This window comes from Notolepis coatsorum (assembly GCF_963971535.1).
Source record: "Notolepis coatsorum genome assembly, contig: SCAFFOLD_93, whole genome shotgun sequence".
NCBI lineage: Eukaryota > Metazoa > Chordata > Actinopteri > Aulopiformes > Paralepididae > Notolepis > Notolepis coatsorum.
The window spans coordinates 747,330-757,683 of record NW_028173116.1 but is presented as its reverse complement, the minus strand read 5'-3'; the positions used below and the strand labels follow the sequence as shown (position 1 = coordinate 757,683).

The window sequence follows — 10,354 nt, the reverse complement described above, 5'->3', positions numbered from 1 at the left end:
GACTAAGGTACCCATGTACATGTCAAAATACTTCCCAAAGGTCAGTGAATACCACAACCACTACACCAGAGGAAGCTCAACAAATCATGTTAAACCCAGATTCGGCTCAAACAAGGGACTAAATACGTTTCGCAATTATGCCACATCAATGTGGAACGCCCTACCCAAAGCTGTAAAGGAATGTGAATCCCTACCCACATTCAAAACCAGTCTCTTAAAGAGCACCTACGGGAGGCTGCAATTCGAAACTGGCCACCGTAAATGCCCAAAACCCCCACCACCTCCTAATAGACAGTCTCCTCCCCACTGCATGTATATATTCCCTCCCCGCTGTATGTATATCTCTCTCCCACCCACCCCCTCCTAATGTACAGTCCCCTCCCCATCATATGTATATACTCTGTCAGGATCTAGGGGTAACAGTACTGTATATTTGAGTACTGTTTATGTCACAAATGTATCAGTACTAAATACCTGTATGTCCCTATGCCATAAATGTCATGTATGTTGTGTATGTCATAAATGTCTATATGAATTCAAAATGGGGGACCCTGATGGAAACAAGACAAACGTCTTTCTCAGGTCTGCATCCCCTTAACAATTGTGTGTATTGAGCCGTACTGTATTGTACCCATTCTGCAATCTGTTAAATAAAGTTTTCATTCATTCATTCATTCTACTCACGAGTAAGCAACTTTAACCAGTAGAGTGGAACATCGGCCCTCATACCCCCCATGCTGCTTTGACACCTGAATTTCCCCAAGGGGATTAATAAAGGATCATCTTATCTGTAATCAATAGGAATCCTGTACTTAGATGTGATTTTACATTTCATTTCTATTTTATTATAATATATTATTTTTCTTTATATGTTCTTATTTATCTTTGTGCATTCTCTTCCAACCATTGCTACAACATATTCACATCACAGGTTTATTATAAATCAATGGTCTATTCTATATAAATAATTATGTACAACAACCACATAGATAGAGATAGTAGCCCAATTTACAGGGACGATTCCGCCCTCTAGCGGCCAAACATAACCGGTCCACTGACGTCATCACGTATCAACCACGTGTCTTCTCACGCTCCGTGTGTCCGGAAGTGGCGACGTGTAGTGAAGTGAGCCGAGAGCTGCAACCCTAACCCTAACCCTTTGTACTTTGAGATGATATTATTCGCGTCTCTGTCTCTGAAGGAATGAATGAATGAATGAATGAATGAATGAATGAATGAATGAATGAATGAATGAAAACTTTATTAACAGATTGCAGAATGGGTACAGTACAGTACAGCTCAATACATATAATTGTTAAGGGGATGCAGACCAGAGAAAGACTTTCGTCTTGTTTACATCAGGGTCCCCCATTTTCAATTCATCGTAACATATATGACATACATGACATACAGATAGACAGTACTGCTACATCTATACATTTATGACATACCAGATTTGCAATTACAGTACTGTTTGTGATACAAAAAGAGTCCAGAAAGAAAAGAGTATATACATTAGGTGTAGAAACTGTACATTGGATTGGGTAGGTGGGGGTGGGGGGGGGACTGTACATTGGAGGTGGTTGGGGGGGGGGGGGGGGGGTTGGGTAGGAGTGGGGGGGGGGGGGGGGGGGGGTTGTGTAGGAGTGGGGGGGGGGTTGGGTAGGAGGGGTGGGTGGGGACTGTACATTGGAGGTGGTTGGGGGGGGGGGGGGGGGGTTGGGTAGGAGTGGGGGGGGGGGGGGGGTTGGGTAGGAGGGGTGGGTGGGGGACACTGTACAACTGTACAAACAACACTGTACATTGGATTATTGACAAGACCATACTTGGTAATTTACTGTACATTGGAGGGGGTTGTGTTCGGACATTTACAGGGGCCAGTTTCGAGTTGCAGTCTCCCTTAGGTGTTTTTTGAGAGTGTTTTTACAAGTGGGTAGTGATTCACATTCCTTTACAGCTTTGGGTAGGGCGTTCCACATTGATGTGGCATAATTGCGAAACGTGTTTAGTCCCTTGTTTGAGCCGAATCTGGGTTTAACATGATTTGTGGAGCTCCCTCTGGTGTTGTGATCGTGGTATTCACTGACCTTTGGGAAGTATTTAGTCATGTACATGGGTACCTTGGTCGTGTAGTGTATCTTGTAGCCCAGGCCCATTGCAAGTTGCTGTACTCTGTCGTCTACTCTAAGCCATCCTAGGTTGTCAAAGTGGGCAGGGGTGAGGTGGGTTCTAGGAGTAAGGTCAAGCAGTAGTCTGACCAGTTTGTTTTGAGATGTTTGTAATTTTGTTTTTAGCGCCTTTGAGGTGCTTTGGTACCATGAGGTGCAAGCATAGTCGTAGTACCCTTGAATGAGTGCTCCTGCTAGAGTCTTCAGGGTATTCTTGTTTACCAGTGAGGAGATCCGGTACAAGAAACGAGTTCGTTGGTTGACTTTTTTTATTACATTGGATGCCATTTTGTCACAGGAAAGATTTGCCTCTAGGATGGAACCCAGGTAGGTAATATCTTCTTTCCTTGTGACAATATTGTCACCCACTGTAACTGAGAAGCCGTCGGTCTTGCCGAGTTTGTTATTTGAACCGAAGAGAATGGACTCTGTTTTGCCCATGTGTAATGATAGTTTGTTATCAGCGAGCCATATGCAGATTTTGCTTAGTTCTGAGCTGAGGGTTTTTTCAACCTGTAACTTGTTCTTGTCAGAGACCAGCAGGGCTGAGTCGTCCGCAAACAGGAACAAGTTGCAGTCACAAGCTGACGACATGTCATTTGCATAAATTAGGAACAGTAGCGGACCTAGTATGCTTCCTTGTGGAACACCACAGCTCACTGTGAGGGGGGGGGGATAGGGTACCGTTTACCTCCACCATCTGCTCTCTCCCCTCCAGGTAAGATTGCATCCAGCTCACTGATAGACTATCAAAACCAATTGCTTTTAGCTTGTCAATCAGAATGGTGTGATTGACAGTGTCGAAGGCCTTTTGTAGGTCCAGCATGACCATGCCGCAGTATTTGCCCGCGTCCACCTCTTGTTTGATGTGGTCGTTTAAATAGAGAAGGCATGTGTCAGTGGAGTGGGATGTTCTGAAGCCAGATTGGAATTCGTAGATTAGATTTGTTTCCGCAAGGTATTTTTCGACCTGTTCGTATACAATTTTTTCCATGACTTTCGAGATGGAGGTAAGGATAGAAACAGGGCGGTAGTTGCCTGGGTCTAATTTACTGCCTTTTTTGTGCAGAGGGGTCACTCTCGCAATTTTGAAGTCCTTGGGGACGTGTCCCTGTTTTATAGAGAGGTTTATTATGTGTGTGATGACTGGGGTGATGGCGGCTGCTGAGTCTCTGAGGAATTTGGAGGGGATGTTGTCATGGCCAGTGGCCTTGTTAGGTTGGAGGGCGCTCAGTTTTTTGAGTACCTCATCTGTTGTTACCATTTCCAGTTTGAAGTCGTCTTTGTGGACCCCTAGGTTTTTGTAGTAAGCTACTATGTGTTCTACCCCATAATGCCCTGAGTGGGAGGGTAGTTTGTTTACCAGTGTTGTGGCTATGTTTGTGAAGAAACTATTTAAGTAATTGGCTACATCCAGCTTTTCTGTGATGAGCGTGTTGTCCGTCTTTATGTTTATGTTTGAGAATCTGGTTTTAAGTTTTTTACTGCAGCCTAGTTGGTTATTGAGTAATTTCCAAAGTTCACGCGGTTTGTTTTTGTTTTCCTCGGTTTTGTCATTGATGAATTTTTTCTTTGCTGTTTTGATCATGGAGTTTACATCATTTCTTAGTCTGTTTCTTTCCAGTTTGAGTTCAGTCACGTGGTGGACAGCTGCTAAACACATTGTTGTTGGACACGTTGCTCTGCTCTCTCTGCAGGATCAACATGAGCTCCCAAGACGTGCTGCAGAGCGCGTCCACCCTGGCGTCCTATAATGTGCTGCTGCAGGTAAATTATTCATCTAATAAAGGTGCTGTACGTGGTATTCTCTACATTAATAACATGTGCTAACATGTACTACTGAGGACGCGACCCTGGTCAGACGCCTCTGGTTTTAGCTCCGCAACGATGTACTCACTTTTAGCTATTATGTTTGTTTTTGCTACTTTTTTATTTAAAGCAACACTGGCGGGTACGTCATACGACCGTCAGACACTTATGGACCTGAACCCCGGGCTCAAAGAGGAGTTTGGAGACACTTTTGACCTAGAATGGCCAGCAGAAATCAGACGGGAGAATGGCGGCAAAGAAAAGAACAAAGGCGACGGCAGGAGAAGACACAGAGGGAGACTAAAAAGAGCTGCTTACCGCCCAGCAATTCCATCCATCTTTCTGGCGAATGCCCGTTCGTTGGAGGGTAGGATGGATGATCTGAGAGCGAGGGTCCGGTTCCAACGGGAGATGAGAGACATCAACATTATATGTCTCACAGAGACATGGCTCACGTCGACGACCCCAGACAAAAGCGTCTCTCCCTCGGATGCCTTCACAGTCTTACGTGCAGATCGCAACGCTGGCTCAGGAAAGACCATCGGCGGCGGAGTCTGCCTCATCACGAACAATTCCTGGGTTAATCCCGAGGGGGTGCAGGTCCTCTCAAACTCGTGTTTGCCGGACTTGGAACATCTTTCTATCCTATGTCGTCCGTTTCACCTCCCGAGGGAGTTCACAGCAGTCGTCATGACTGCCGTGTATATTCCCCCACACGCGAATACGGGCAAAGCGCTGGGCGAATTACACGATCATCTCAACAGACACCAGATCAAACACCCAGACGCAGCGATGGTAGTGGCCGCACTGGCCGGCGATTTCAACCAGGCCAACCTGAAGAAAGTGATGCCGTCCTTTTTCCAGCACATCGCTTGCTCCACCAGAGGGAAGAACACACTCGACCACTGCTATTCCCCGTTCAAAGCGGGTTACAAGGCAGTAGCCGCTCCGCCATTAACGGGGTCCACAAGCTCGAGCGATCATGACTCCATCTTGCTATTTCCGGCATATCAACAGAGATCACGTGACGCCGTCGTGTCACGTGAGACTAAGAAGTGGACCGACGAATCAGAGGCCACGCTCAAGGACGTGCTTGCAGACACGGATTGGGATATGTTCATAGGAAGCGCCAGTGACGTCAGTGAACTAGCAGACATAGTGGTGTGCTACATAACAACAATAGCTGATGGTATTGTCCTCAGGAAAACGGTGCGGATTTTCCCAAACCAGAAACCGTGGGTGGATAGCACTATTAGAGCAGCTCTGAACTCTCGTACCACCGCCTACAACCTGGGTAGAGAGTCAGGAAACATGGAGGAGTATAAGGCTTCAGTCTATACTCTACGCAAAGCAGTCAAACTTGCTAAGAGGACATATGCTGACAAACTGGAGACACAAATGGCACAAAACGACACAAGAGGATTATGGCAGGGACTGAAGTCAATAACTGACTATAAAGTCAGCGCCCCGTCAATGGGGAGCGACGACGCCTCCCTCGCGGACAAGCTCAACACCTTCTACGCTCGGTTTGGTGTAGACAGTGGCGCTGCTGGCTCTCCGGCTAGTGACGTCACTGGCGCGCCGGCTGTTGTGGAGGGGGGGGGGCAACCGCGAGGGGGGGGGGACGCTCTCTCGTTGTCGGAACACAGTGTGAGAAGAGCATTTATGCAGGTGAACACCAGGAAGGCTGCTGGCCCAGATGGCATAACAGGACGTATACTCAAGACCTGTGCCAACCAGCTGGCCCCTGTGTTCACCGCCATATTTAATCAATCACTGGCGGAGTCAGTGGTCCCTGCCTGCTTCAAGAGGTCTACCATCATCCCTGTGCCGAAGAAACCCTCCCCAGCATGTCCAAATGACTACAGACCGGTGGCACTCACCTCTGTGGTCATGAAATGTTTCGAGAGGCTGGTCAAGGACCACATTTGTGCCTCCCTCCCCAGTGATATGGACCCTATGCAATTTGCATACAGGACAAACAGGTCCACCGACGACGCGGTCTCCCAGGTACTGCACAGCACCCTCTCGCACCTTGACCGTCAGAAGGGGGGCTATGTGAGACTGTTGTTCATTGACTACAGCTCAGCGTTCAACACCATAGTCCCCACCAGACTGGTGGACAAGCTGATCGAGCTAGGTCTGAGCTCCGCCCTGAGCGCCTGGGTACTGGACTTTCTGAGCGAAAGACCCCAGGCGGTCAGGGTGGGGGGTCAGACCTCCAACACCATCACCCTGAGCATCGGGTCCCCCCAGGGCTGTGTTCTGAGCCCCCTGCTGTACTCACTCTACACACACGACTGTGTGGCCAAGTTCAGCTCCAACTCCATAGTGAAGTTCGCAGATGACACAGTGGTGGTGGGGCTGATCTCGGACAACGACGAGAAGGCCTACCGGGAGGAGGTGGAGGTACTGGAACGCTGGTGCCAGGACAACAGCCTGCTCCTGAACATTGGCAAAACCAAGGAACTGATCGTGGATTATAGGAGAGGACAGCAGGAGACACACACACCACTGATGATAAACGGGGCTACCGTGGACAGGGTGAGCAGCTTCAAGTACCTGGGGGTCCACATCTCAGAGGACCTGACATGGTCAACACACATAGGCACAGTAGTAAAGAAGGCGAAACAGCGTCTCTACCACCTGAGACAGTTAAGGAAGTTCAGAGTATCGGGGAAGATACTCCAGTCCTTCTACTCAGGAGCTGTAGAGAGCATCCTGACCGGAAACATCACTGCCTGGTATGGAAACAGCACGGCACAGGACAAGAAGGCCCTACAGAAAGTGGTGCGCTCAGCCGAGCGTACCACGGGTATTGCACTACCCCCCCTGCAGGTTCTATACAACAAGAGGTGCAAATCCAGAGCCTGCAGGATAATGAAAGACCCTCACCACCCCAATAACAGCCTGTTTCAGCTGCTGAGGTCAGGCAGACGCCTGCAAATCCCAGCTACTAGGACAGAGCGGCTTAGGCTCAGCTTCTTCCCCCAGGCCATCAGAGCCATGAACAATGTACATTGAGTGCTCAGAACATTGAACTGTCCACACACAAGCACACATGAACACACACACGACACGCACACTGTGCACGCTCACACACGAGCAGCCACTTAACACTTTAACATGAGCGGGCACACACTCATGTCGCACACACGCACACTTATGGCCAAAGGAAAGGACACTTTAAATTAGAATAACAGGAACAGTGTATTGCACTACCAAAGCTAACTAGCATGTCACACATGCGCTGTAAATAACTATGTACAGATACCGAGATGTCACTCCATGTTACCTGCTATCTGTTACTGCACAATGTTGTTTCTTCTTTTGATTCCATTATATGTACCACTGTATTGCACATCGTTGCGGGCAAGACCACCCGCATTTCATTGTATACCTGTATGCCGTGACAATTAAAACTCTTGACTTGACTTGACTTGACTTGACTAAACCCTGTGTTCTCGACAACGCAGTATGATTGCAGATCTGCTGCTATAAAAACACCCATGGCGTTTGTTATTGCTTTGGCCCGGTCTGAATTAATAGCGAGATGCTGCTTGAATGCCACAGGGAGCTGGGTTTGCACTAGGGTCTGTTTCTTCCGTGTACCAGTGATATTCACATTCGGGTGATGCCGTTTCAAATGCGTGATAAAGTTTGCAATAAAGTTGAACAATGCCGGCACGTAGCCCCTTGTGTGACTTGTGTGACATCACAAGTGTGCATCACAGTCACGAAAGGGGCTAGCCGGCACGTAGCTTTTGTGCGATCCACCCGTCTTTGTCCATTACTGGAATCCGAAATTATCCCAAATGGGAGACTTGAATGTTGTGGGGTCATCTTCTAGCTCTGGCTGGTCAGTTAGTATTGCACCCGCCATACTAAGGCTAATGCTATTGTTCAGTGTAGCTGCGTGGCTGCGTGGGATGAACAAACAACATCCGGTTAGATGTGCACATTATATTAGGGCCGGGGGGATTTAAGTTCAGCAAAAAAAGGTTCCGTACCGTTGCAATCTTCGGCGCACAGCGCGTACTGTACCGGAGGACCACATTGAGGCGGTACAGTACGTATTCGCGTACCGTTACACCCCTAGTAAACAGCCATCACTGATATATAGTGTCTGGTCAGTAACATGGGTCTCCCAGTCCCTCCACTCTGCAGTTAACAGCCATCACTGATATAGAGTGTCTGGTCAGTAACATGGGTCTCTCAGTCCCTCCACTCTGCAGTAAACAGCCATCACTGATATAGAGTGTCTGGTCAGTAACATGGGTCTCCCAGTCCCTCCACTCTGCAGTAAACAGTCATTACTGATATAGAGTGTCTGGTCAGTAACATGGGTCTCCCAGTCCCTCCACTCTGCAGTAAACAGCCATCACTGATATAGAGTGTCTGGTCAGTAACATGGGTCTCTCAGTCCCTCCACTCTGCAGTAAACAGCCATCACTGATATAGAGTGTCTGTCTGGTCAGTAACATGGGTTAATTTTTTTAAATAAAGAAAATTACCTATTTTAATTTAAATTTAAATTCTTTACTTATAATTATACTATATTCTATTGTGCTTATATTTAATTTAGTTTATATCCCATTTAATTTGATTTTATTCCACCTTTTTATTTTATTATCTGTCCTTTAACACATTCTGCGCCATAAACTAGTTAACTCGTTATTGGCCGCCATGCATTGAGCGCCAGAAACGAGTTAACTCGTTTTTGGGATTGTTATTTCGTTTATTCGCTATATCTATTCATAATTCATAGCTGCAGCCTCTGGTATCCCCTTCAGAGCCTGTCTGAGCTGGCAGACGGTCAACACCGCCCTCTACTGCCAGGCGGAGCTATTGCATCTCATTGAAAATGGGCTGTTGTGTTTTAGGAAGTGATCTGAGCCGGACGGGCAGGGTTTAAATATTCAGGCGAGCCACTTCTATACAACGGTGGCATCGAACAGTAACTCCGCCCGCCCGTCATTGTGAAACGGTCGGTAGTGTGGTACGGACCTCTACAAGCATTATTTGGAATTGCGATCAGATATTTGGATTATCTCTTTTGCATTACATCAGATACAAGGTAAGAACATCATATATGAATTTGATCGTTGATCTGACATTTATTTCTACCCCGATCACAGCTATCTGTGTGGACAGTGTATGGCTGTTTACCGTTGGGTAGGAGGAGGGGGGGGGGGGGGGCGAGCGCCCCGCGACGACGGTCATTTCATGTATGGACGAGGAGACATAATAGTGATAATCTAGCGTTGATTTCAGGATGATTATATAATCAGCCGAAAAATTACAACGTGATGAACTGATGACTGGATTACAGTCAAATGCATTTTTCTCGCCTTTTTCCTGGAATTACTGAAAAACACCCAAACCATACTCTATTCAAAACGGTATAAAACGGAAATGTACGGTTGAAAAAACAATCTGTCAGATTCAGATTCAGATTCAGATTCAGATTCCTTTATTGAGCCATTTGTGTAAAACACATTGGTAATTGTTGCAGCAATACAGTGTATGCATTCTTTCTTTTTTCACAGTAAACAAACACCAACACAGACAAGAAACGAAAACAGTGCAGTGGGGGATTAATCAATAAATAAAATACATATATATATATATAAAGTGAAGTGTGCAGAGATCCAGTACGGACTAGTGCAGTGCAGTCAATGTCATTGAGCCAGTGTCACTTGGGGGCAGAGGGGGGGGGGGGGGGTACCGAGGGGGGGGGGGGGGGGGGGGGGGGGGCCTGAGGCATTGATCAGCCTGGCGGCTGAGGGGAAGAAGCTCAGTCTGTGTCGAGCTTTCACAGCCTTTGGGATCCTCAGCCTTCTCCCAGAGGGGAGCAGGGTGAAGAGGCTGTGACCGGGGTGGGATGGGTCGGCCATGATCTTTCTCGCCCTCTTCAGCGCCCTGGAGTCGTGCAGGGACCTGAGGGAGGGCAGGGGACAGCCGATCACCCTCTCCGCGGAGCGAATCACCCGCTGCAGCTTGGCAAGATCTTTTGCCGCTGCAGCAGGGAACCAGGAGATGATGGAGTCTCGGGCATGTTGACTAGAAGCAACTCACTGAGACCCGACGGCGTTATTAGACTCATAGATATAATATAAGATTGCGCTCGTCACCAATGCGAGAGACTCCGGTCTCGAATCCGGGTGTCAGCATTGCCTCCGGCTTGGGCCGGCCGTCATACTATCTCAATTGGCAGAGTTAGTGGGAGGGAAGTCGATGGGTGGTAATCTGGCGTTGTGGACAGCGACTCCTACAGGTCGGTTGGGAGACGCCTGCACAGCAGAGACAGGAAAATGGCGGGGGCAGTGTGCGCCTCCCACACGTTACTCCTCGCCAATGAGAGTCCGCGCTGGCAG

The 10,354-nt window shown here is 47.9% G+C and overlaps 1 protein-coding gene across 1 annotated transcript in view; it reads left to right on the top strand.

Moving 5' to 3' along the window:
- Positions 1-3,872: 3,872 nt before the first annotated feature.
- The window catches only part of LOC311247878 (man(5)GlcNAc(2)-PP-dolichol translocation protein RFT1-like), a gene marked incomplete at both ends in the record, with an annotated part of 43,849 nt that continues 37,367 nt past the window's right edge, over positions 3,873-10,354 (top strand). The window contains one exon of the mRNA XM_084338860.1: positions 3,873-3,935. Coding sequence (XP_084194986.1) covers positions 3,873-3,935 — 63 coding nt within the window. The remainder of the gene's footprint in view (positions 3,936-10,354) is intronic.